General features: G+C 47.6%; 1 protein-coding gene and 1 long non-coding RNA gene across 3 annotated transcripts; one reads left to right on the top strand and one right to left on the bottom strand.

The window, feature by feature from the left end:
* Window positions 1–564: 564 nt before the first annotated feature.
* On the bottom strand, window positions 565–7,566 carry LOC132833955 (sodium channel subunit beta-4-like). Of its 2 annotated transcripts, XM_060852648.1 has the most exons (6): window positions 7,476–7,566; window positions 6,907–6,982; window positions 5,962–6,306; window positions 4,680–4,724; window positions 3,809–3,914; window positions 565–1,428 (listed from the first exon to the last, which is right to left on the bottom strand). In XM_060852648.1, exons 1-6 carry the CDS (start codon window positions 7,557–7,559, stop codon window positions 1,254–1,256), a joined length of 831 nt encoding a protein of 276 aa, XP_060708631.1. In that variant the 5' UTR covers window positions 7,560–7,566; the 3' UTR covers window positions 565–1,253. The 2 variants fall into 2 exon arrangements, with proteins under 2 accessions (XP_060708631.1, XP_060708632.1); XM_060852649.1 differs by lacking the exon at window positions 5,962–6,306.
* Window positions 7,567–19,561: 11,995 nt separating this feature from the next.
* Window positions 19,562–23,525, top strand: LOC132833859 (uncharacterized). The gene is made up of 3 exons (XR_009647119.1): window positions 19,562–19,665; window positions 20,698–20,767; window positions 23,455–23,525. It is a non-coding gene; the product is annotated as an uncharacterized LOC132833859 (long non-coding RNA).
* The last annotated feature ends 3,592 nt before the right edge of the window (window positions 23,526–27,117 follow it).

The following is a 27,117-nucleotide window of genomic DNA, read 5'->3' as shown; positions in this document are numbered from 1 at the left end:
AATAGGGAGGGAATAGAGGGATACAGACTGAATAAGGGCAGAAGGTTTGTTTGTTAGTTTAGTGAAAGCATGATGATGGAGGGCTGAAGGGCCTGTTCCTGTGCTGTACTTTTCTTTTGTTGTTTTGTTCTTTTGAAGTAGATGATCAGCCAGGATCGAGAATGGCAGACCAGGCTCAAACAACTTAATTGGCCGACTCCTGCTCCAATGTACCTTCCCTTGGCACAATGTAAAAGACTGAAGAGTTCACAGAACATCTCCAGCCAGGAACACCGACTGGATAAATGTTCCTGCTCCTCCTGAGATTCCCACAATCACTGATCCCAGTCTTCAGCCAATTCCATTCACTCCAAGTCGTATCAGGGACTTACTGCCTGTAGACAGCAGCCCCTCTGTTCATGCAGTGACCAGCAGTCATTAAACATCAGACTGTAGACCCACTAATCTCAGCACCAGCTTTTCTTTAATCACAGCTCAGAGCAAAACGCAGAGGTAGAAAAGTAAGAAATATCCAGGATAAAAATACAGAAATATCTGCATATAAAATATTTACCGTCTTGTTTCGTGCACAAAAGTCAGAAATAAACATCCAGGACATATCAGTATAAGATCAATACATTATCAATACCTTCATTGCATTACAAAACTGCAGGAAATAAAGTTAAAAATCACACAACATCAGGTTATAGTCCAACAGGTTCATGTGGAACCCCTACCTTTCCAAGTGCCTCTTCACCAGGTGGTTGTGATGTAGTTCCTGGCTTTGCCCAGTAGGTGCTGCTGCAGGGGGAGTTTCTGAAGCCTCTTCCCATGATCCCCACTGTGGGAGCACCATCACTACAAGGACTGCAGTGGGTCTAGGCCACATGGACAATAAATGGGGCCCTGGTACCATCACCCACACTGAGCATAAGTTATTAAAGTTATTAATTAAGAATAAAGAAATTATCTGTGAAAAATATCTCACAGGATTAGCCTTGAGGGTTAGAGTTAGGGTTACACAGCTGAACCCTGAGGCAGTGTTTGGACACAGACTGTAACATTAATGCTGAGATATGATGCAGAGGACGAAGTAGTTGGACACTGGGAGTTTCCCTCCTGAGATGGCAATGCTGAGAAGGATTCGTGCAAAATAAAAGGTGATTGTTGATCCCAATCCTGAGCTCAGACTTTCCAATAGGAATCACTCGATCCCCCCAACACTGGGCTGATTCCCCCCTCCCTGAGCCAGGCTAAGTGCAGTGGAAACTCAGTCAGTGCTGGGCAGCCCCGTTCCCCAGAAGGTTTTGTTCTCCAGCCGCTCCATCCTGATGCTCAGGTGCTGTTGGTACAAGGCTCCGTGCTTCACCTGAACAGACCACCTCTCTCAAAGGGACACCATTCGATGCTTCATTTCGATCGCTGGAGTGTTGGCTTCGAACACAATTCCTAGAAGGGAGGAACAAGCAGAGAACAGGTTAGAAGAATCCACCATTTTGGACGTGTGTGTAAAGGAGCTGTTCAGGAGCACAGACCCAGTAAATAACCCTCAACATCTTGGGGACCAATGGCAGCTGGAAAATGGTAAAGACGGCCTTCCCAAGTCATCGAGTCTTCCGATGCCTGTATTAAGGGGACGGGTTATAGAGTGTTGGGGAAAGACTTGCATTTGTACAGCAGCCTGAACAGAACATCCAAACATAATTCATGGGAGGAATCAGACAGATGATGATACCAAGCCACATGAAAACAAACTGAGGCAGAAAGGTGGGACTTAAGGAACATCCAAAGAAGAGAACAGGAAGAGGCAGAGAAGTTTGTGATGGGAATGACCACAATTATGAGCTTTCAGGCAGCTGAACGTCTGGTCACCAATGGTTAAACAATGAGAAACTGGACAATGTTTTCGAGGAGCAAGGGAGGAGTATGGCGATCTCAGAGGGTTACAGATCTGGGGGAGGTGCCAGAGAGGTGCCAGGGGAAAAGCATAGAGGGAGGAGAATACTAGAATCAAATCATTGCTGAACAAAGTCAGTGTGGGTCAGTGAGGGCAGGGTGATATCTGAATAATTAGGGAAAGAGCAAACACTGAATAAAGTTCATCAACTTGACCCAAAAAGAACACATTTATATAACCGCACACCTTTACTGGAGTGTCTGAGCTGAGATGTCACCTTTTTTTTTATACAACCTTAAGTTATCTGAGAATGTGACTTAAAAGAACTTCTGGGATTGACGTATTAATGAACCAAAACCTGCAACCTATTCTAAAAGATGAAAGACTGAACAGCAATCTAGGTCTGTTTCAAATGTCATGACACTGATCTTTTGCGATAAATTCTTATGATCCTGCCCACTAGCTACGTGATGAAGGAGTAGCATTCTGAAAGCAAGTACAGTACTTCCAAATAAACCTGTTGGACTATAACCTGGTGTTGTGTGATTTGTCCACCCTTCCTTGAATAACTTGTAAAGTAACTTTGGAGTTGCCTGTATTTTACCCATCGTTATTCTCCCAAACCCCCTTTTAACTTTCGTCATTTCCTTTCTAAGTTTCTCCATGCACAGACTGTACACATCCAGGGTTTCTACTGATCCGACCATCAGTATCTGCCATCAGTCTCCTTGGTTACAGAGAGTGGTGAACTCGGCCCGGACAATCACAAAAGACAACCTCCCATCTACAGAATCCCATCTACCAGGCCCACTGTCAAGGAAAGGCTGCCAGCATTCTCAAAGATCCATCCCACCCTGGCAATGCTTTTCTACAAACTCTACCATCGGGGAGAGGGTACATAAGCCTAAACATACGCACCAGCCGGTCTCGAAACAGTTTCTACCCTACTGTTGTCAGAATGCTGAATGGACTCACAAACTCTTAGCATTTGCCTGTAGCTGTGTTTTGGTTTTTGCTGCTGTTTCCCCATTATTTACTTATCTATGCTCCTTAACTCTCTGATCTGCCTGTATTGCTCTCAAGACAAAGCTTTTCACTGTGCCTCAGTACACATGTCAATAAATCCAATCCAGTCTAATCCTGTACATCACTCGATACCAGGGTTTGCTGAATTTGTTGGTGCCACCCTTTACCTTTATTGGAATAGGATGGCCCTGTGCTCTCCCTATTTCCTTGGTGAGTGTGTCCCACCTGATCTTAAAACATAGAAACAGTTTTCTGTCACAGATTTACCCAGAAGCTCCCCTCTGGCCAGGTCATATCTCCTTATTAAAATTGGCCTTCTTCAATTCAGACTTTGATTTCAAGCCTACCCTTTCCCTTTCCCAAAACAAGCTGGAATCTGACTGAGTTATGACCACTGTCGACAAACCGTTCCCCAACTGATACTTCAATCACTCGCTGAGCTTCATAACCTAAAATCAAGCCGAGGATCACTCTCTCTCACATGGTCTTCTGAAGCTGTCCTGGATGCATTGTAAGAATCCCACACTCTAAACCTCTCACACAATGACAGAGCCATTTATCCTCGATGTTGAAATTCCCTACAATCACGACCCTATTACTTTTACATTGCCTGAGATTTGCTGAGAAAACTGCTCTTCTGTTTCTCTCAGAGGGTCTGTGGGACATAACTACATCCTCTGGTTCTCCAGTGGGATAATATTTGCTCCTTTCCAATCCACGGGACTGTTCAGCAGCGAGAGGATGACAAGCTGGAAGTGACTGGATGATGCTGCTCAATGACAGGCTGGATTGAAGCATCCTCACAGCTCAGGGAATGGACAGGGACAGAGCTCAGCAACATTTCACACAACATTATACAAAGATCAAAAGGTTACCATGGAAACAGTGCAACATTCCAGAACTCACCTTCTTTGTCGCTTTAGGACAATGTAACCCACAATTCCAGGTACAACAAAAACAGCAGCAATCCCGATTCCCAAACCAACTCTTGCTCCAGTGGAGAGTCCAGGACCTACAGACAAAATGAAGCCATTAACAGACTGGGACACACAAACAAAACTCACAGCAGAGACCTTCAGCATCTAGTGATTCAGAACCAGCCCCAGTACAAACAGATCTCTGGTTAATTCTAGTCTAGGAGGGATGTGGAAGGTTAGATTCCAATAATCACACACACACACAAGACCATCCCATAGCTCCTTCCACACACACACATGCACTCACACGCATGCACACAATGGGAGAGAACTGGACACTGACCAGCAACTTCTCTTCAAATAAACCTGAAGGAAAAATTGTGAAGTTATTTCCTGGATGCCAAAGCCATGGGACTGGATGCAATCCGCATTAATACCCAGATCAATATTATTCTCCATTGTCTTCATTGCAGAAGAATCTTGGGCCCACTCCCTTCTGTCTGGATGTCACTGTCCCCCAAATCTCTGGTGGGCCCTCCTCCCTCAGTGGGACAGGACATACCCAGGAACAGTGACTGACTGATCTGGGAGATAGGATTGAATCAGTGTATGACAGTGTTAGAGAGGCTCCCAACTTGGACACCAGTTTCCAGATGTCACTTCGGAGGCTCTGGATTTACAACTGGTCTTTGTTGTTTCCTGATTCAATCCTTGGGTCACAGCTCCCCCCGACCCCATTCCTCCCGTGTCTGACCTTCAGACTCAGAGGTTAACTGTACCCAGTGAGCCACCCCATTTTGCCTCCCCCAGCATTATACCCTTTCACAGGGGGGCTCCTTGGGTTGTATTGAGTCACTCACCATAATCTGTTTCAAGAATTTCATTTGGTTCTTGGGTTGAATGAACTGAAAAACAAAAGCCAAAACAGATCCAATGTTTATGATCTACAGATCCAGCTGTTCCAATATTCTCCTGGTCAATGTGTCACATCGAACCCTCCGTAACCTCCGGTCCATCCCAAACTCTGCTGTCCTTATTCCCCAACCCACTACAATGAGTCCCTATCACATGCTACTCACTGACACTTATCAGCTCCCGGTCTAATGACGGCTCCATTTAAAATTCACTTGTTTTGGAAAGTTGACAAGGAGGTCATGAAAACAATCTCTAATTTCAAACAACCCTCCCCGTCCCTGGGCCATCCTTCAGCCTGTCTACCTCTCCCCATCTCTCACCTCCTCCAGCCTTTCCCACATCCAGTCGTGAATGGTGGGGGACAATTAAACAACTCACTGGAGGAGACAACTGCACAGGTGGCACCTAACATTTGTGCCACCCCAATAAAATGGAAGCTAACACTGGCCCTTGACATTCAATGGTATTCCTATCACTGATTCTATCACTGTCAACATCTTCATCTCATCATCCAGATAGAGAACTGCACTCACCACACACATACAGTGGCTACAAGAGCAAGTCAGAGGCTAGGAATACCGCAGCCAGTCACTCACCTCCTGACTCCCCCAAGTGTGTTCATCAGTGAGAAGGCACATAATATAATGCTCTCCACTTGCCAGGATGGGTGCAGCTTCAACAACATTCAAGAAGCTCAACACCTTCCAGGACAAAGCACAAATATTCCCTCCCTCCCTCACTGACGCTCAGTAGCAGCAGTGTGTACCATCTGCGAGGTGCACTGCAGAAATTCACCAAAGACCCTCAGACAGCACCTTCCAAACACGTGACCACGTCTGTCTAGAAGGACAAGACCAGCAGATATATGGGAACACCACCCCCGGCAAGTTCCCCTCCAAACCAGTCACCATCCTGACTCAGAAATATATCACCGTTCCGACAGTGTGGCTGGGTCAGAATCCTGGAATTCCCTCCCTAAGGGCATTGTGGGCGAACCCACAGCACACAGAGTGCAGCGGTTCAAGAAGGCAGCTCATCACCACCTTCTCAAGGGCAACTGGGGATGGACAATAATGCTGGCCCAGCCAATGACACCCACATCCCACTTTTAGTGGGACTAACTTGCTATTTTCAGATTTTTGTTTAAATACACAATTTATATTGTGGCATAATCCTATCACGACCACAGACATTAAATACCGAATTTCTGAAGGAGGTAGCTTTCACCTCTTACAGAGAGATAAACACAATCACGCTGCTCCAAAAAATGCTGCACAACCGTTCTCTTGTAAATCAGACACAGATACTCGCCCTGGTCTGTCTCCCTGAGGTCAGAGAGCAGAACTGACCAGTTGCCTTGTTCCAGTTGATCTTTGAACAGGTTTGTTCTGTTTTCAAATTGAGAGTCTTGTTTTGACAAATCATCATCCCCATCACGGAACTCATATAAAGTTTTGGTGCCGAGTGTCTTCCAGATTACCCGTAAGAGAGAGACTGGGACGTTCCCTTTGTAGGTACAGGGCAGCACAACCTGCTCCCCAAGGAACCCAGAAACTGGGACAGGCGAGTCACCTGGAAAAGATTGAAAGTATTTATCCACAGATAGACCCTCCCTGCTGGTACATTACATCCCAAGCTTCACATGGTTACACTGCGATGCTGGATTTACAAGAAGCTCTGATCAGTAACTCACTGCTTTCATTTCTGGGGGAAGCTACGCGGCAAATGTGCAAACTTCACACACACACACACACACACACACACACACACACCTTTGACCATAAATGAGTTTAGTTGTAGCCAGCAACAACAGTGAACAACACATGATTGAAAACACGCTACATCCCAGTGCCAATACCCAACTCCTTTCATACCTGGACAATTCTCAGTTCGATTTCATGCCAGGACAGCCCCTGATTTCTGATTACACACCCTATCCCACTGATCCCTGTGTCAGTGTTGCTCAGGGTCCAGATGCCACTGAAGATATTTAAATGCCTTCCTTTCAGCTGTCTCTCATGATCACGGCGTGTAATGTGAACCTACTGTGTCCCACTCCCTCAGTGGGTCCACTTGCAGCCCACACAGCACCTTAAAGCAAGAGGAATTCCTGATTCCCCCCACCCCCAGCCTTTGATCCTGCTGAAATGTTCCAGCACTCACAGCACTGACCTGAAACAGCAGCAACAACATTTAGCAGCAGCAGCAGCAGCAGCAGCGGGGGGAGTAGTTTCTGTGAGCTGTGTCCCTGCAACAAGAAAACACAGTGAGTCCCTTTCCAACAGATCCCCTTCCTGATCAGGTTGATGATCCCGCTCCGCCCTGTCCCCGGGTGATGCCTGACAGATACAGCCCATGAGAAGGGCTGGGACATGGGGACTCGGAGTGAGAGGGAGGGCGGGGACAGACAACGCCGTCAGTAAAATAATTGTTTTCTTGCCGTTTGCCAAATTAATCTTTAGAGATCGTTCTGCATCACTTTACAACCGCCGCAGTCTCGGTCTAACCCTCTTTTCAATGTTTCAATTCAACCTCCCCCTCCCTCAGTTCACTCACAGATCACTTTATAAACTTCTGAGAAGTTCCAGCCCTTTCTGTCTGTCTCTGAGATTGTCAGCATTTCCTTTTAATAAAGAGGTGAGTGCTGGGGGGGTGATGAGGGAGAGAGAGTTTCCCCCCAGATCCCCCTCCCTCCCTCCCTCCCTCCGTGTCCCCGGGTGGGAGACACTGACAGTAAGTACCTGCAGCTCCTTTCCCGGGACCGGGACTGCGATCAGGATCAGAGGCAGACACTGACAGGAGACCGAGAAGCTGCTGAGAAACATTTGGTAAAACTCCGTGTTGGAGGGAGAGCAGGGTGTGTCTCAGTCAGATACAGCCCGGAGCTGACCCTGGGTTCACTCACGGTCATTTGGCTCATTCATAAAAACAAGTTACAAACTGCAGACTGACCCACATTGTGGGGAGACAGGGGTGCACCAGTTCATGCCCCTTTTTCCTCTCTGCTCTCCCGGTTCTGGACCCACAGTTTTCCGGCAGTCCCCACTCGGATCACTGTCTCACTGCAATCCCTTCAGGGGAAAAGCAGCTTGGACCCGGTTTTTCCCGACAGAGGCTGCACCCGGATCGCTCACTCCTTCCCTCCCCCCACCCTCGCTGTGAGAATGGGAGAGCCCAGAGCCCGCCTCCTTCCTCTGATACAGGGTGGGGGGTGAGGTCCTTTTAGGGCCAGTTCCGTCACAGGTTAAAAGTTCAAACGCAAAACTCCTGAGTATCATGGATGAGGGGAAAGGGAGTGACTTCCCTCATGGTGTAATGTAGGACTCCGATTGTATCAGACAGTGTCCCCGGCCATGCATGCCGATCCTGTGCGGACCAGCTGGCGGGAGTATTGCTGAGATCTTTAACCTCTCCTTGCTCCGGTCTGAAGTCCCCACCTGCTTCAAGAAAACCACCATCATCTCGGTACCAAATAACTGCATGCACCGTGCCTCAATGACTGCCACAGTGACCCCCATTATTATGAGAAGGTCGGCCTGTCAAATTGGCTGAATCCTTTGCAATTCACCTACCAATGCAATAAGGAGAAAGTGAGGACTGCAGATGCTGGAGATCAGAGCTGAAAATGTGTTGCTGGAAAAGCACAGCAGGTCAGGCAGCATCCAAAGACTAGGAGAATCAATGTTTCGGGTATGAGCCCTCATTCCCGAAACGTCGATTCTCCTGCTCCTTGGATGCTCTCTGACCTGCTGCGCTTTTCCAGCAACACATTTTCAGCAGTATCAATGCAATAAGTCCACTTCCCTGCTCCTGCCCTCCAATCCCGGAACTTCTGGATAACAAGGATACTTATTGACCTCAGTTCCACCTTCAACACCAGAATTCCAGACAAATTCATCTCTAAACTCTAAGACATAGGTCTCCACTCTCCCCTCTGTAACTGGATCCTTGATGTGATAACCCACAGACTGCAATCAGTGAAGATAGGTAACAGTATTCCCCACCATAATCCCCAACATCAGTGCCTGACAAGGCTGATTCCTCAACCCCCTACTGTTCTCCTTATACACTCACAACTCAGTGGCCAAATTCCACCCCAACTCCATTCACAAGTTCGCTAACAACAGCAATATTGTGGGTGAGATTTCAAACAGTGATGATATGGAGTATAGGGAAGAGACAGAGTGCTGAACAGCATGGTGTAAAGATAACAATCTCTTCATCACCACCAGGAAAACAATAGTTTTGGTCATTGACTTCAGGAAGCAGATTGGAGGGTATGGATCAATGGAGCTGAGGTGGAGATGTTCAAGAGTGTTAAGTTCCTGGCAGTGTTGATCACCCACAATCCGCCCTGGATCCACCCATGTTGATGTGTTGAAAGCTCAACAATGCCTCTACTTCCTTTGGAGGTGAAGGACATTTGGCTTTGGGTCCTGGGAGGATGCAGAGTCTGAGTGTATTGGGAGGAGGAGTATGATCAGACAGTTCAGTGGTGGAGGGATGTGCGGATCCACATTTCCTTAGCCCCTTTCAGACCACCCCTGCACAATGCTCTCATCCATCACAACCTGTTCAAAACACTTTGACATCAGCCAACATTGTACCTCTTCTACCTGCGCCCCCAAAAAACCACCCTCCCCCTTCCCCGGTCCTGAGGGTAGTAACCAGTATCCAGATGTGTTCTTCCATTGTATGTCCAAATGGGAACCATGTGATTCAAAGTGCTGTCCAGCTGCTCAGTGCTGACAAATATCCAGCACAAGCTGCTTTTAGTTGAAGACCCTCAATGTCTGAGCTTTAACCTTCCCCCAGAAATGAAAGCAGTGAGTTACTGATCGGAGCTTCTTGTAAATCCAGCATCGCAGTGTAACCATGTGAAGCTTGGGACCAGCAGGGAGGTTCTATCTGTGGATAAATACTTTCCATCTTTTCCAGGTGACTCGCCTGTCCCAGTTACTGGGTTCTTTGGGGAGTAAAGTGCTGCCCTGTACCTACAAAAGAATGTCCCAGTCTCTGATGTACTGGTTATCTAGGGGACACCCAAGAGTGAGCTTCTGCACAGGCTTGTGGATAGGGATGATAATTTTCCTGTCTAGGGGTTTGATTGCACACTGATTGACATGACGTGACATTTCAAGGGGCAGTTATAAATGTTCACCAGGTTAATGTGTGACTGGAGTCACATATAGACAAGACTAGGGAAGAATGGCAGGTTTCTCCATTGGGTGCTGCACCATTTCATAAAGAAGCAGGGAGCATCGTCAAGCTTCCAATCTGCAAGACCCATTGCAGGATGAATAGAAATGTGGGAAGATGATCACCAATGGGTGCTCTCTCCTCCTCCTCTCTCTCTCTCACCTTCTGCAGATGCAGGTTTCCTCATCATTGAGGATACAGATGGACATGGAGTCACCTCCCACTCGATGTTGAATGGTTCCCCACCATTAAAGGCTGAATGCAGCAACATTGCAGAGCTTTGATGGTGTGAACACTTTCCTTTATATTATTCTCACGGAATACAGGGAGAACTCGCCAGTTGGATACAGAACTGGCTCAAAGGTAGAAGACAGAGGGTGGTGGTGAAGGGTTGTTTTTCAGTCTGGAGGCCTGTGACCAGTAGAGTGCTGGTCAAGGATCGGTGCAGGGTCCACTACTTTTCGTCATTTATACAATGTGAGCATAAGAGGTGTAGTTAGTAAGTTTGTAGATGACACCAAAATTGAAGGTGTAGTGGACAGCGAAGGTTACTTCAGATTACAACGGGATCTTGATCAGATGGGCCAATGGGCTGAGAAGTGTCAGGTGGAGTTTAATTCAGATAAATGTGAGGTGCTGCATTTTGGGAAAGCAAATCTTAGCAGGACTTCTACACTTAATGGTAAGGTCCTAGGGAGTGTTGCTGAACAAAGAGACCTTGGAGTGCAGGTTCATAGCTCCTTGAAAGTGGAGGCACAGGTAGATAGGATAGTAAAGAATGCATTTGGTATGCTTTCGTTTATTGGTCAGAGTATTGAATACAGGAGTTGGGAGGTCATGTTGCGGCTGTACAGGACATTGGTGAGACCACCATTGGAATATTGCGTGCAATTCTGGTCTCCTTCCTATTGGAAAAATGTTGTGAAACTTGAAAGGATTCAGAAAAGAATTTACAAGAATGTTGCCAAGGTTGGAGGATTGGAGTTACAGGAAGTGGCTGAACAGGCTGGGGCTGTTTTCCCTGGAAGATCGGAGGCTGAGGAGTGACCTTATAGAGGTTTATAGAACTTGAGGAGCATGGATAGGATAAATAGACAAAGTCTTTTCCCTGGGGTCGGGGAATCCAGAAGTAGAGGGCATAGGTTTAGGGTGAGAGGGGAAAGATATAAAAGAGACGTAAGAGGCAACGTTTTCACGCAGAGGTGGTACATGTATGGAATGAGCTGCCTGAGGAAGTGGTGGAGGCTGGTACAATTGCAACTTTTAAAAGGCATCTGGATGGGTATATGAATTGGAAGGGTTTGGAGGGATATGGGCTAGATGCTGGCAAGTGGGACTAGATTGGGTTGGGATATCTGGTCGGCATGGACGGGTTGGACTGAACTGTCTGTTTCTGTGCTGTACATCTCTATGACTCTATGACTCAGTTTCAGGAAGGGTTTACATTATACAGCACCTTTCACCTCTGTACCATGTCCCAAAATGCTTCCCTGTCAGTGAAAGGCCTGTTGTAATATCGGAATGATGGTGATTAATTTGCAAACAGTAAGTTCCCACACGTAGCACTGTCATAATAATCAGATTCTCTGTTTGATTTAAATGCTGGTGGTTGAGGGGGATATTGACCCAAAAGTGAGGGTGCAGGAGGAAAGAGCTCTCTATGAGTTACAGCTGCCTCCTTTTCCCCAGCCCTTCATATCCCAGCACAGTGTGCCCTCTTCTACATTTCTATATCATCCTGCCCCTCTTTTCTCCCTCCCTCTCTGGAATAATCCTGCAGTTTCTGAACACACACACACACACACACACACGCTTTCCTCTTCCGAGCGTTCCAAAAAACTCTGATATTTCCAAGATGATTTATCCAGGCCTTTCCCTGAATCCTGCCCCAGTTTCTGTTTCTGTTTCCCACCAGATCTTTCCCTTCTCTGGTGAGTCTGGGAGATCCCACCTTTTATTTCCCTTCAATCTCCCCATTAACGTTGTTCCCTTCTCCCCATGAAGTTTAGATATTGAGCCCTCTGCTCCCCACCTAAAGGGCCTGTCTCCTTTCCATGTCCCTCAGCCTTGTGTGGGGCTTCTCCTTTTCTCTCCAGCCCTTCCCTGGCCCCTGGCCCACGGTGACTCTCTCTCACCGCCCTTCGACCTTCCCAACCCCGGGGATTCGGGGCTACCGGCCGTGTGCAGGGTTAGCCCAGCCGGCAGTTCTGGGCCCCCTCCCCCCCCCCTGCATTCCCCTTTCTCTTGTTGCCCCCCTCCACTGCTCCCAGGCTCGATCCTGGTGGGGCTACCACCCAGAATGAGAGCATGGGCACAGCTGCTCAATGAAGCTGCTCCCCACACACTCCCTCAGTGTGTCCGTCCATCTGGTCCCCTGGCCCCTGGTACACCCTCCTGCTGATCCCCCACACCCTCTCGGTCTGTCTGTCCGTCCATCTGGTCCCCTGGCCCCTGGTACACCCTCCTGCTGATCCCCCACACCCTCTCGGTCTGTCTGTCCGTCCATCTGGTCCCCTGGCCCCTGGTACACCCTCCTGCTAACCCCCCCCACACCCTCTCGGTGTGTCTGTCCATCTGGTCCCCTGGCCCTAGGTACACCCTCCTGTTAACCTCCCACACCCCCTCAGTGTGTCTGTTCGTCTGGTCCCCTGGCCCCTGGTACACTCTCCTGCTAATAACCCCCCCACACCCTCTCGGTGTGTCTGTCCGTCTGGTCCCCTGGCCCCTGGTACACTCTCCTACTGCCCCCCACCCCCACCCCACCACCTCCTCCCTCCCCAATTCATCTTCCACAAAATGATTCTGTAAAATGGAGGTGAGTGCTTTTTCCAATCAGACACCCTGTTTATTCTAGAAGGGATGGGTGTAGTGGTAGTGACCCCACCTCTGGCCCACCTCTGGCCTCAGTTCAAATCCCATCTTCTCCAGAGATGTGTCCTAACATCCCTGAACAGATTTGTTGGAAGTCTCTGCCTGGGGGGGGAAACAGCGATCTGATTTGAGTCCCAGATTGCTCCAGCTCTCAGTCTCAGTGGTTTCCATGGGTTTCTGCAGCAGCATCAGGTGACAGGATTTATGAAATGGTTCGAGGCTTCCCCAGCTCCCACATACACTTCTGGTCAGTGCATTGGAAAGGTGGTCACTCTTAACCCAGTGCACATCCCTCAGCACTGGCTCTCTTTCTCCAGCTCATGGAACCCTGGAGGTGTGTACCCCACAAAGGGGTGTGTTTCTGACAGCTCCCCATCCCTCCCAGCCCCGGGCCATCATCCCATCCCCAGCTTCAATGATCCTTTTGGCTTGACAGTATCAATGGGGTCCCTCTTCGCGTTGTGTTGGAGAGCGGTTCCCCCATGACACGGCCATCACTATCGCCTTTCACTGGAGCTAGATGCGTCTGAGTATTGGCAGGTATTCCAATTAGGATGTTCCTTGTATCTGTTGGAGTCTGTATTAGACTATGTCCATTACAGTCTGTGTATTATGGAGTGTGTGTGTGTGTGTCAGTGTGTCCAATGGATTGTGCCATGGGGAGTGTGTTCTGGGGGTATGTCAGTACGTAACTGGAACCAGTAGATGGCGGTGCTGTCCACCGCCAAATGGCCAAGCCATAGTAACAGCGCCACCAGGTGAGCACACAGTGGTATTTCATGGAGACCTTCGAGCAAATTTAACAAAGACCTGCATTTCCACATTGCCCTTCAGGGCCAGAGGACATCCCAAAGTCGCCTGTCACCGATAACAGTGAAATTAGATGTTTTGAACTGTGTATTGCCACAAGTACGGCACAGCACGTTCCCACTCCCACAAAATCTGGTTCATGGCGAAAGCAGATCATCCATTTCATTGATTCCTGATTTCATTTAGGAATAAATCCTGTCTCCAGTGAAATCACTGCCAGAAATTGTCCAGGTCTGGGTGAAATCTGAAAATGACGTCAGTTCAGTTACTAATGTCCCAGATGAAGAAGTCATGGAGATGTACAGCATGGAAACAGACCCTTTGGTACAACTCGTCCATGCCGACCAGATATCCCAACCCAAACTAGTCTAACCTGGCATCACCCAGCCCATATCCCTCCAAACCCTTCCTATTCATATGCCTCTTAAATGTTGCAATTGTACCAGCCTCCACCACCAGGGAATGTGTGGTTTGGGGGTGTAATGTAATTAAGTTTATATAGAAAAAGATAAATATTCCTTAAATGTTGTATTTGGGGTAACAGAAGCTCTCAAACTCCCCATGCCCCCCTCACTCAAACACCTATACTCCCAATCACCAGGAACACCGACTGGATGATCATCCCCAGCCTCTTCCTGAGATTCCCACAATCACTGATCCCAATCTTCAGCCAATTCCATTCACTCCAAGTCGTATCAGGGACTTAGTGCCTGCAGATACCAGCCCCTCTGTTCTTGCAGTGACCAGCAGAGTCATTCTACTGTAGACCCACTAATATCCGCACCTACTTCTCTTTAACACAGCTTGGAGCAAAAACTACAGGTAGAAAACTAACAATACATAGAAAAAAATGTTGTATCCTTCCATTGAAAATTATGACCAACCATTGTTGGAGCAAATACTTCATTTCCAAAAGTCGTATTTCAATTCACAGACATATCTGTCCAATGTCAGGATCAATATCCAGGATACAAATACAGATAAATCCAACTCTAAAATATTCACAGAATCCTGTACATACATTACACACATCATCACCAGCTTCCATTTAATTGCACCCTGGAACAAACAGTGCTGATAGAAAACCTAACTGTACCTGACAGATTTATTTATAAAATATTTACAATACAATTGTATGAATTGATTATTGATGAGTTATATTTTTGTATTGGTATACACAATGCTGAAAATAGAATTGTAAAAATTTAGAAGAAAATTAACAGTTAGCTAGACAGAAGACACATCAGTACAGTTTTGTCCACATGCAGTTTCAATCTGTAAACCATCCAGTATCTGAATCCTGCATCAAAAACAGTTGCTAGTAATAATGATGGTAATAAACGTCAGACTACATGCACACTAATATCAACACCAGCTTCTCTTTAATCACAGCTTGGAGCAAAAGGCACAGGTAGAAAAGCAATATCCAGGCTAAAAATACAGAAATGTCCACAAATAAAATATTTACAATCTTACTTCATACACAGAAGTCATAAATACACTTACAGGATATTTCTTTACAAGATCAATACAAAATCACCACCTTCGATACAATACTGTAGGCAATAATGTAGTTCCTGGCTTTGCCCAGTAGGTGCTGCTGCGGGGGAGTTTCTGAAGCCTCTTCCCATGTACCCCAGTGTGGGAGCACCATCACTACAAGCACTGCAGTGGGTCAAGACCACATGGACAATAAATGGGGCCCTGGCAGCATCACTCGCACACGAAACACATTTATCAGAAACTACCTGATGTTTCCAATCATTCATCAATAGAATAGATAATTTTGGAAATTATCTTGGAAAAACCTCTCCCAAGAAGGATCAATGGGGTGACAATCATCAAGATGAAACCTGAGACTGGGTTTGGACACAGTTTGTAACAGGAATGCTGAGATATAAAAGAGGCTGAAGTATTTGGAGAGTTGTTCTTGTAAAGTGATAAAACCCACCCCCCCACTCCACCTCCCCTCGACTGAGAGTTTCCCTCCTGAGATGGCGCTGCTCAGAGAGTTTGTGCAAAGTGGGAAGTGATTGTTGATCCCATTCCTGAGCTCAGGCTTTCCACCAGGAATCACTTGATCCCCCCCAACACTGGGCTGATTCCCCACTCCCTGAGCCAGGCTCAGTGCGGTGGAAACTCAGTCAGTGCTGGGCAGCCCCGTTCCCCAGAAGGTTTTGCTCAGGTGCTGTTGGTACAAGGCTCCGTGCTTCACCTGAACAGGCCACCTTTCTCAACGGGACATCATTTGATACTTCATTTTGATTACTGGAATGTCGGCTTCGAACACAATTCCTAGAAGAGAGAAACAAGAGAACAGTTTAGAAGAATCCAACACTTTGGACACGAGTGTAAAGGAGCTGTTCAGGAAAATTAAATAACTGTCATCATCCTTTTCCAATGCAGCTGGAAACTGGGTGACAGGAGCTGCACGGTGATGGAGCACAGAGTGTAGAGGAGAGGAGGCTTATAGGGGAGGCAATGGGCAAGCGCTGGGCACTGCACAGGAGCTGTGCTGAGTGACAGAGAGAAAACCATGGGAGAGAGTGAGAGAACCCTGCAATAGTTCCTCCTCCCACAGTGAGGGCTGTGTGTGGGGATAGGCGGGGAGCACAGAGATGTGGATATTGAGGGAAAGAAAGGAGATGGTATTCCCAGTGACTGAACCCTCCAATTCCCAGGATAAGGGATGGGCTGTGTTTGAAAAGTGCAGGAGAGTGAGCAACAACTTGCCTTTCAAAAGCACCTTGTACATTGTGTAGTATAGGAAAAGACAAGAGAGAAAGAGATATTGGAGAGACAGAGGGAGACAAAAGGAGAGAAACTTGGTCAAAGAGGTTTAGGTGAGGATTTGCAGAGCTTCAGAGCCAGGCAGCTGAAGGCACAGCCACCAATGGGGCAGCAATGGAAATATCAGGGAGACAGGAGCACAGAGATCTGAGGGCTGTACAGCTGAAGGTGGTTACACATAGGGAGGGCGGAGGATATGGAGGGATTGGAAAAAGGATGGGAATGTTCAAATCTGTCCATCTCAGTCTGAAACAGATTTAATGATGGAACACCCACACCCACATGGAGTATAAACGTGAACCAGCATATCCCTGTTTGCAGCCTCTGTATCCCCCTCACAGCTTACTTTCCCACTGAGCTTTGTATCAGCAGCAAACTGGGACAATCCCACTCTATCCCCCCATCTCAGTCACTGATATAGATTGTGAGTCACTGAGGTCCCAGCACTGATCCTTGCAGCACCAGTTACATCCTGACAACTGACAATGACCCATTTGTTCCTGCTCTGTTCCTGTCCATTAACCAATCCTCAATCCATGCTATATCACCCCCCAATCCCCTGGGCCCCTCATCTTGTACAACAACCTATTGTGTGGCACCTTCTCAAATACCTCCTGAAATTCCCAATATATGTCCCATCCTCTGGTTCTCCAGTGGGATAATATTGGCTCCTTTCCAATCCACAGGGACTGTTCAGCAGCGAGAGGATGACGAGCTGGAAGTGACTGGATGATGCTGCTCAATGACAGGCTGGATTGAAGCATCCTCACAGCTCAGGGAATGGACAGGGACAGAGCTCAGCAACATTTCACACAATGTTATACAAAGACCAAAGGGTTACCATGGAAACGGTGCAACATTCCAGAACTCACCTTCTTCGTCGCTTTAGGACAATGTCACCCACAATTCCTGCTACAATAAAAACAGCAGCAATCCCGATTCCCAAACCAACTCTTGCTCCAGTGGAGAGTCCAGGACCTAGAGACAGAGTGAAGCCATTAACAGACTGGGACACACAAACAAAACTAACAGCAGAGACCTTCAGCACCTAGTGATTCAGAACCAGCCCCAGTACAAACAGATCCCTGGGTAATTCTAGTCCTGGAGGGATGTGGGAGGTTAGATCCCAATAAGCTCTCACACACCAGACCACCCCACAGCTCCTTACACACACACACACACCCATCTCCATCCACCTGCTTTGTCTAAATAAGCAAACTTGATGCCGTATAAATATAGTTAAAAATCACACAACACCAGGTTATAGTCACACAGGCTTATTTGGAAGGACTAGATTTCGAAGAACCACTCCATCAGGTGGTTGTGGAGGTTAAGATTATACTCACAGGAGTCCAGTGTCATGAAGCATGACCTTAACTTCTGCAACCACCTGATGAAGGATGTAAAATATATATATAGCTTACCGGTAAACTTCTGAGTGGGCGTGTCCTCGGCGTTCGGAGGTCACGTGGTCCTCTGATGCGTGCACAGAGGATGATCACGTGATGCTCCGAGACGCGGGCGCGGTCATGTGGTCTCCCTGTTTCTCGTTCCGGAAGAGTGCCGGGAGGTCACGTGATCGGCCGTTTCGCGCCCGAAAGGAGGCCGCGTGGTGCTCCTTTTCAGAGACAAAGGAGGGTCACGTGGGATCGAACATCCGGGAATGCGAGGAGGCAGGGAATGGAGTCAGAGCAACAGCCAATTAGAAGACAATCTCACTTGAGTGATGGTATGCTGTCTTGTATGGTATAAAAGACTGGGTCAGGGGCAGAAATACGTCTTTTGTTCTTTGTGAACTGACTGACTGAGTAGTTTGTCAGGGACAGAAAGGTTTAGACCCAGAGCTCTGTATACTTTATCTACTTACTGATAGAATAAAACTAAAAGTGTAAGATTGAATATATTCTCCTATTGCTTTATTTAAAGAGCACGCAGGACTGGGCTCACACAGAGAAGAAAATAAGTTGGTAGATTGAGCCAAAGTCTAACAAGGAGCAATGCTCTGAAAGCTAGTGCTTCCAAATAAGTCTGTTGGACTATAACCCGGTGTTGTGTGATGTTGTTACTTTGTCCATCCCAGTCCAACACCGGTACCTGTTGGACTATAACCCGGTGTTGTGTGATGTTGTTACTTTGTCCATCCCAGTCCAACACCGGTACCTGTTGGACTATAACCCGGTGTTGTGTGATGTTGTTACTTTGTCCATCCCAGTCCAACACCGGTACCTGTTGGACTATAACCCGGTGTTGTGTGATGTTGTTACTTTGTCCATCCCAGTCCAACACCGGTACCTGTTGGACTATAACCCGGTGTTGTGTGATGTTGTTACTTTGTCCATCCCAGTCCAACACCGGTACCTGTTGGACTATAACCCGGTGTTGTGTGATGTTGTTACTTTGTCCATCCCAGTCCAACACCGGTACCTGTTGGACTATAACCCGGTGTTGTGTGATGTTGTTACTTTGTCCATCCCAGTCCAACACCGGTACCTGTTGGACTATAACCCGGTGTTGTGTGATGTTGTTACTTTGTCCATCCCAGTCCAACTCCAAGTTATATAAATATCGATTATTCTGGACACAGCCGCAGGAGATGGGTTGTTAATGGGCAGGCAGTAAGCAGAATTGGCCCCTGTCTGTAGTTGTTTATAACCTTCCTGAGCAGGAGCAGACCCATCGGGTGATGCTCCAAGCTGCCCACTCCCCTCCACACCGGGAGCCTATAGATCAGGGGCGTGGGGAGGGCTCTGTGATACAGACCCGCTCTGGCTCATTCATTTTGGCGCGCTGGGCGGGGCGACTCTACCATTCTTACATGGAGAGGGGGGAGTGAGGGATCTGGGTGCTGCCTCTCTCGGGAGAAGCCAGGTCAAAGCTGCACATCCCCTGAGGGAATTGGAGTTAGACACTGATCCGAGTGGGGACTCCCGGAAAACTGTGGGTCCAGAGCCGGGGAGTTGAGAGGAGGTGAGACACAGGGATTGATCCCTCCCATCTCTCAGTACAATGTGGGTCAGTCTGTAACAAGCTCCGCCCCCTCCCCAGCTGTGGCGCCAGTTTTAATGACCAGGACAGAGAGAGAGGGAGGGAGAAGTCAGGGGGACATTGCAGGGTCAGCTCCGGGCTGTATCACACTGAGACACACCCTGCTCTCCCTCCAACACGGAGTTTGACCAAATGTTTCTCAGCAGCTTCTCGGTCTCCTGTCAGTGTCTGCCTCTGATCCTGATCGCAGTCCCGGTCCCGGGAAAGGAGCTGCAGGTACTTACTGTCAGTGTCTCCCACCCGGGGACACGGAGGGAGGGAGGGAGGGGGATCTGGGGGGAAACTCTCTCTCCCTCATCACCCCCCAGCACTCACCTCTTTATTAAAAGGAAATGCTGACAATCTCAGACACAGACAGAAAGGGCTGGAACTTCTCAGAAGTTTATAAAAGTGTTCTGTGAGTGAATGGTGGCTCAGGGGTTAGCACTGCTGACTCTCAGCACCAGGGACCCGGCTTTGATTCCAGCCTCAACACCTTCAAAGATGGGTAGGTTGGCCATGTTAAATTACCCATAGTGTCCAGGGATGTGTAGGTTAGGGTGGATCGGCCGTGCTAAATTGTCCCATCGTGCTCAGGGATGTGTAGGTTAGGGTGGATTGGCCATGCTAAATTGTCCCATAGTGCTCAGGGATGTGTAGGTTAGGGTGGATTGGCCATGCTAAATTGTCCCATAGTGCTCAGGGATGTGTAGGTTAGGGTGGATTGGCCATGCTAAATTGTCCCATAGTGTCCAGGGATGTGTAGGTTAGGGTGGATTGGCCATGCTAAATTGTCCCATAGTGCCCAGGGATGTGCAGGTTAGGGTGGATTGGCCATGTTAAATTCTCCCATAATGCCCAGGGATGTGCAGGTTAGGTGCATTAGTCGGAGGGAAATGTAGAGTAATAGGCTAAGGGAATGAGTGTGGGTGGCTTACTCTTCGGAGGGACGGTATGACTTGTTTGGCCAAATGGTCTATTTCCACACTGTAGGAATTCTTTTAAAATACTTGAGAAAAAGTTTGGAATCTAGAAAAGGGGATTAGACCCAGACTCAATGGATCTAAAATGGGTGAAGAATATTTTCTAAAGAAACATAATCTGACAAAATACCATCAGAATATTTCATTAAACTCTCAGTCTCAAATTGAGGCGGATTACTCTGGAGCCCGGCCCCTGTCAGTCATCACCCCAGGGCGGAGTGGGATCATCAACCTGATCAGGAAGGGAATCTGTTGGAAAGGGACTCACTGTGTTTTCTTGTTGCAGGGACACAGCTCACAGAAACTACTCCCCCCGCTGCTGCTGCTGCTGCTAAATGTTGTTGCTGCTGTTTCAGGTCAGTGCTGTGAGTGCTGGAACATTTCAGCAGGATCAAAGTGGGGGGGGTGGTGGAGGGAATCAGGAATTCCTCTTGCTTTAAGGTGCTGTGTGGGCTGCAAGTGGACACAGAAAGTTTGGATCAGAACACTGAGTAACAATCGGTCAGATTGGCAAGTGTCTCTCACGCTAGGCTGAGAGTCTGGGGCGGTGCTGTGATCAGATCACATTCGGACCTGTCTCAGAGTGTGCAGTGTGGACAGGCCAGGACTGGGGATTGGGCTCTGGGTCTTGGGAGGGGCAGGGTCTGGACCTATTGGGGAACAGAACCAAGGTCTGACAAGGTCTGGAGGGAAGTGAGGACCTAGATCGCTTCTGGGGATGCTTCTACATCTGGGTAACACCTAAGATGAAAATTGTCCACACGTTTCTTGATAGGAATGATAAATTGAGAGAACAAGACCCACGATTCAGAACAGAACAAACCTGTTCAAAGATCAACTGGAACAAGGCAACTGGTCAGTTCTGATCTCTGACCTCAGGGAGTCAGACCAGAATGTGTATCAGTGTGAGATTTCTGAGGGGACTGCCAACATCAACATGTTCATCTCTCTCTGACAGATGAGAGGTTTTGATTTCAAGTATTCTGTAATGCGACTCTGATTTTATGGGGATGGTAGTCCAGAGGGTTTTTGTTACTCCAGCGATGTGGACTAATAATCCAGGGAATGACTTCAAATCCCGACATGACATGTTCAGAATTCAAATTCAGTTTTTTGAAAAAAAAAGGGTCACTCAGTAATGAGCCCCATTGAGCGAGCTGGCTGAGCCCTGAAGGATGGAGCTACCAAACTGGGTGATGGAAGGGGTTAACAGTGTGAGAACCTGCACTTCCCCCCCCCCCCCCCCCAGAAACATGGTCCTTCTGTCTCCAGAGGTTGGGTTGCAGGAGGTGGGACCCACAGCCCCTCCCAAGCAGCCTTTCCAAGACCCAGTGCACTGACCTTGAAAGTGTATCCCAGTCGGCCCAGGATCCTGTGAGGATTCTCTCCACGGGGGGATGTAAGATGCTGGGAATGATCCTGCTCAGGATCATTTTGGAAGCTTCATTTCTACCTTTCACAGTTAATGCAATCCTGTTGGAATTTTCACTCCTGATCCTGTTGCTGATCCCTCCTGATCAGTCTGACCTGAGCATCATTCCTCCCTGGAATGTTTTCCCCTAAAGCCCGACAGTGTGTCTGAACATTGAATGAGTGAATGCTGTTCCTCTCAGGGGCCTGGAAAGGAGTTGACCTGTTCAGATAAAGAATGGAGCCCAGTGACAACAGCTTCTGAGCTACCTCCAGCAAGATGCCACCACAGGACACACATACCCCTCCCGTCCCTTGTCAGCATTCTGCAGGGAGTCTACGGGACATTCTGGTCCACACCTCCACTCCCATCACCCTCCCATACCTCCCCGGCATCTTCCCATCAATCGTAGAAGGTTCTGGGTCCTTGGGAGGCAGGTTGTGCTGCCCTGTAACTGCAAAGCCTCTGGTTTACTGGTAATCTGGGGAACGCCGCAGAGTGAAGTTGTCCACAAGTTTTCCTTAATGGAATCAATACTTGCCTGTTTGCTTCCTCCCTCCTTGCTATTCAAGGCCCCAGACATCCCTTTCAGGTGAAGCAATACTTTACCTGCAGTTAACACAATCCAGTCTACCACATTCACTGCCCCTGTACTTTGGGAGAGACAAAAAGCAGTTGCCCAGTCTGTGTAGCAGAACACCTTTGTACTATTTGCAGATACCATCCTGTTGCCTGCCACTTCAATGCACCACCATGTTCCCTCACCAACATCTCTGCCTCAGGCCTCCTCCAGTGCTCCAATGACATCTAGTGCAAACTGGAAGATCAGTGTCTCATTTTCCACATGGCGACCCTTCAGCTTTCAGGACTCAAAACTGAGATCGATAATTTTAGAAACTGAACACCTTCTATCTCCTTTACTTTCACCTCCACCCCAGGCCCTGCTGTGGGCTGCTTTCAGCACAGCCACGTCAATTTCACCTACCTGTCATCCCCATTGTCAGTGCTTTTTTTTCTCCCTGGCAAACTGAGATCAGTCCCTTTGCAGAACTGTTATTCACCAAAGATCCTTCGACAGCACCTTCCACTTCTATCGAGAAGGACAAGGGCAACAGGTACTTGGGAAGACCACCACATGCAAGTTCCCATCCAAGCCACTCACCACCCTGACTTGGGAATACACTGCCGTTCCTTCAGAGTGGTTGGATCAAAATCCTGGAATTCCTTCCCTACCAGCATTGTGGGTCAACCCACAGCAAGTGGACTGCAGCGATTTAAGAAGGCAGCTCACCCCCCACCTTCTCAAGGGCAAATAGAGATGGGCTATCCATGCTGGCCAGCTAGTGACGCCCACAAATGAATTTTTAAAAATCTCTGAGCTGGGGATGCCGGGGATATTCGGGAAGGAAGCTGTGTAAAATATTGGAAGGTGTGTGTGGAGATGAAAGGGAATGGGGAACTTCAGAGGGGAGGGGGAAGCTCAAGGGAAAATATTTTAATGGGATGGGATATGCATTGCATTTATTCTCAACAAGTTTCTTTGTTTTAAAGAAAGAAAGAAATTGATTGTCTGGGGCTGAAGCTTCCTTGAGGATGACAATTGAACAACTCTTCGTTCTTTTCTTTTCCCAGTCCCACATTTTCCAATGAAACCTCCAGTCTCCCTGAGCAGGACAAGGGCAGCAGGATCACAGGAACATACCCCATCAGTCCCACACATGGACCATTCCGACCTGGAAAGATATCAGCTGTTTCTCCATCACCAGTGGGTGTCAGAAACTGGAACAAGGCCTTCAGCTAGTAATCAGAAAGTCCTGAGGACTGGAATGAACTCAATCGCAACAAAAAGGACAATCTAGTTTCTGCTGGTTTGTGGATTCCAGTGAAAGTGATGTGCCCTGAACCTGACAGATAGTCAAGCATGTTCCAAATCACAGTGACATGATCACCGACCCCAACAATAGTCCTCTCATCTCTGACAGGTAAATTCCAGTTTCAGTGTTCTCTATTTGCATCAAGGTCATTTTGAACTGAAAAAATAATCTACATTTAAAAAGTATCCGTATTGGCTTTTTAGGCAGAAGAAGATCAAACATTTGTCAGAGTAATAAATAGTCAGATCATTGGCTTTTGGACTAGTGCTCAGAGTACGAGGTGACAGGGTGCATTATCCGCCCAACATCACTAAATGCCTTCCAGAGAAATTTGTCCCTGTGAGAGGGATAGTCAACATGGCTTTGTGCATGGGAAATCATGTCTCACAAACTTGATTGAGGTTTTGAAGAAGTAGCAATGAGGATTGATGAGGGCAAAGCGGTAGATGTGATCTATGTGGACTTCAGTAAGGCGTTCGATAAGGTTCCCCATGGGAGACTGGTTACCAAGTTTTGATCTCATGGAATACAGGGAAACTACCCATTTGGACACTGAACTGGCTTGAAGGAAGAAGGCAGACGGTGGTGGTGGGGATTTTTTCAGACTGGAGGTCTGTGACCAGTGGAGTGCCACAAGGATCGGTGCTGGGTCCACTACTTTTTGTCATTTACATAAATGATTCGGACGTGACACAAGAGGTATAGTTAGTAAGTTTGCAAATGACATCAAAATTGGAGGTGTAGTAGACAGCGAAGAAGGTTACCTCAGATGACAACGTCATCTTGATCAGATGGGCCAATGGGCTGAGAAGTGGCAGATGGAGTTTAATCCAGATAAATGCAAGGTGCTGCATTTTGAGAAAGCAAATCTTAGCAGGACTTGTACATTTAATGGTAAGGTCCTAGGGAGTGTTGCTGAACAAAGAAACTTTAGAGTGCAGGTTCATAGCTCCTTGAAAGTGGAGTCGCAGGTAGATAGGATAGTGAAGAAGGTGTTTGGTATACTTTCCATTATGAATCAGTGTATTGAGTACAGGAGTTGGGAGGTCATGTTGCGGCTGTACAGGACATTGGTTGGGCCACTGTTGGAATATTGCATGCAGTTCTGGTCTCCTTCCTATCGGAAAGATGTTGTGAAACTTGAAAGGGTTCAGAAAAGATTTACAAAGATGTTACCAGGGTTGGAGGATTTGAGTTCTTGGGGTTGGGGAGTTCAGAACTGGAGGGGGAGAGGGGAAAGGTATAAAAGAGACCTAAGGGGCAACTTTTTCACGCGGAGGGTGGTACATGTATGGAATGAGTTGCCAGATGAAGTGGTGGAGGCTAGTACAATTGCAACATGTAAAAGGCATTTGGATGGGTATGTGACTAGGAAGGGTTTGGAGGGATATGGGCCGGGTGCTGGCAGGTGGGACTAGATTGGGTTGGGATACCTGGTTGGCATGAGTTGGACCGAAGGGTCTATTTCTGTGCTGTACATCCCAATGACTCGATGACTCTATGAGAGAACCGACTCGGTGCTACTTTTCCATCCCAGGATGTTTCTCTCTTGTGTCTGCTGTCAAGGTGGGAGAGAAAGAGCCCTTGTTTGGAAGATGTTCCTTAAGTCAAAGAAAAGAATTGACAGTGCCAGCTGCTGCTGGGATTGTGAGGCCGGGAAATGGGAAAGGGTGATAGAATAGGGAGTTGGTGGGGAGAAGGGTTAGAGGTGAGTCCTTGCTTCAAAGAAGAGAAGGTTTCGGTTCCTATGTTTTCTCCCCAGAACAAATGGTGCCACTCCGTTTGGATCCACCCTGCCAAATACTAACATGGTTTCTTGTCCATCAATAAGTTTCACTTACGGCAACCAGCTCCTTGCACATTTCGTCCTTTGTTTAAAGCATTATTCACATTGCGTATTTTCAACTCCCAATCCAAACGATAAAGGTAATTTATCGTATGAAGAAAATGTTTCCATTTGTTTGGAGATGTGATGAGAGTAAAGATTCACCCACAAGATGTATTTATCATTAAAACGGAGCTCCTTTCAATAAAGAAACCTCTTTAATACATGAACCAAACTCTGGGTTTATTTGTCTGAACCCCCTTCAATAGTTTTGTATTCTGTGAAGATAGGGACAGAAAATGGGGTAGAAGATGATTTTAGGAGCTAATAAGTGGATTGTTGGCGGGGGAGGAATGTTGTGGTTCTGTTCACCGAGCTGGGAATTTGTGTAGCAAACGTTTTGCCCCTGTCTAGGTGACATCCTCAGTGTTTGGGAGCCTCCTATGAAGCGCTTCTGTGGCTCACCGTCCCCCGCTGTCTGTAAACCCCCCCCCCCCCCCCCCACTATTAACAACAACGGCATACTTAAACTACTGGACCTGTGCCTCACTACACACTTCACATTCAACAACCAGATATACGAACAAATCAACGGCACACCCATGGGCTCACTGATCTCTGGACTTATAGCAGAAGCAGTAATGCAAAGGTTAGAACAAACAGTCTTACTGCAAATACAACCCAAACTCTGGGTCAGATATGTGGATGACACCTTTGTAATCATTAAAAACACAGAAATAGAGAACACACAGCAGATGTGGCTTGTCTCTGCCGCTTCCGGTTGTCAGTTCTTGCTGTCCGCTGCAGTGGCCGGTATATTGGGTCCAGGTCGATGTGTTTGTTGATAAAATCTGTGGATGAGTGCCATGCCTCTAGGAATTCCCTGGCTGTTCTATGTTTGGCTTGCCCTATAATAGTAGTGTTGTCCCAGTCGAATTCATGTTGCTTGTCATCTGCATGTGTGGCTACTAAGGATAGCTGGTCGTGCCATTTTGTGGCTAGTTGGTGTTCATGGATGCGAGTCGTTAGCTGTCTTCCTGTTTGTCCTATGTAGTGTTTTGTGCAGTCCTTGCATGGGATTTTGTACACTACATTAGTTTTGCTTATGCTGGGTATCGGGTCCTTTTCCTGGTGAGTTGTTGTCTGAGAGTGGCTGTTGGTTTGTGTGCAGTTAGGAGTCCTAGTGGTCGCAGTAGTCTGGCTGTCAGTTCAGAAATGCTCCTGATGTATGGTAGTGTGGCTAGTCCTTTGGTTGCGGCATGTCCTCGTTCCGTTGTCTTTCCCTTAGGCATCTGTTGATGAAATTGCGCGGGTATCCGTTTTTGGTGAATACCTTGTATAGGTCTTCCTCTTTTTGAAGTTCTGGTATGCTGCAGTGTGTTGTGGCTCTTTTTGAATAGTGTCCTGATGCAACTTCGTTTGTGTGTGTTGGGGTGGTTGCTTTCATGTTCAGGACTTGGTCTGTGTGTGTGGCTTTTCTGTATACCTTTGTGCTGAATTCTCCTTTCGGTGTTCTCTGTACCATCACGTCTAGGAATGGGAGCTGGTTGTCCTTTTCTTCCTCTCTCGTGAATCGGATTCCTGTGAGTGTGGCGT

The sequence above is a fragment of the Hemiscyllium ocellatum genome, chromosome 38 (assembly GCF_020745735.1).
Source record: "Hemiscyllium ocellatum isolate sHemOce1 chromosome 38, sHemOce1.pat.X.cur, whole genome shotgun sequence".
Lineage (NCBI taxonomy): Eukaryota > Metazoa > Chordata > Chondrichthyes > Orectolobiformes > Hemiscylliidae > Hemiscyllium > Hemiscyllium ocellatum.
The sequence above is the reverse complement of the archived record's forward strand: the minus strand, read 5'-3'. Positions and strand labels throughout refer to the sequence as shown.

Bases quoted from the DNA above. Each gene is read 5' to 3' on its own strand.
- LOC132833955 (XM_060852648.1), bottom strand. From the start codon at position 7,559: ATGTTTCTCAGCAGCTTCTCGGTCTCCTGTCAGTGTCTGCCTCTGATC. The intron at 6,307-6,906 runs GTCAGTGCTGTG...AATCTTTTCCAG, and splicing joins TGTTGTTGCTGCTGTTTCAG to GTGACTCGCCTGTCCCAGTT. The intron at 3,915-4,679 runs GTGAGTGACTCA...TTTTGTCTGTAG, and splicing joins AATTCTTGAAACAGATTATG to GTCCTGGACTCTCCACTGGA.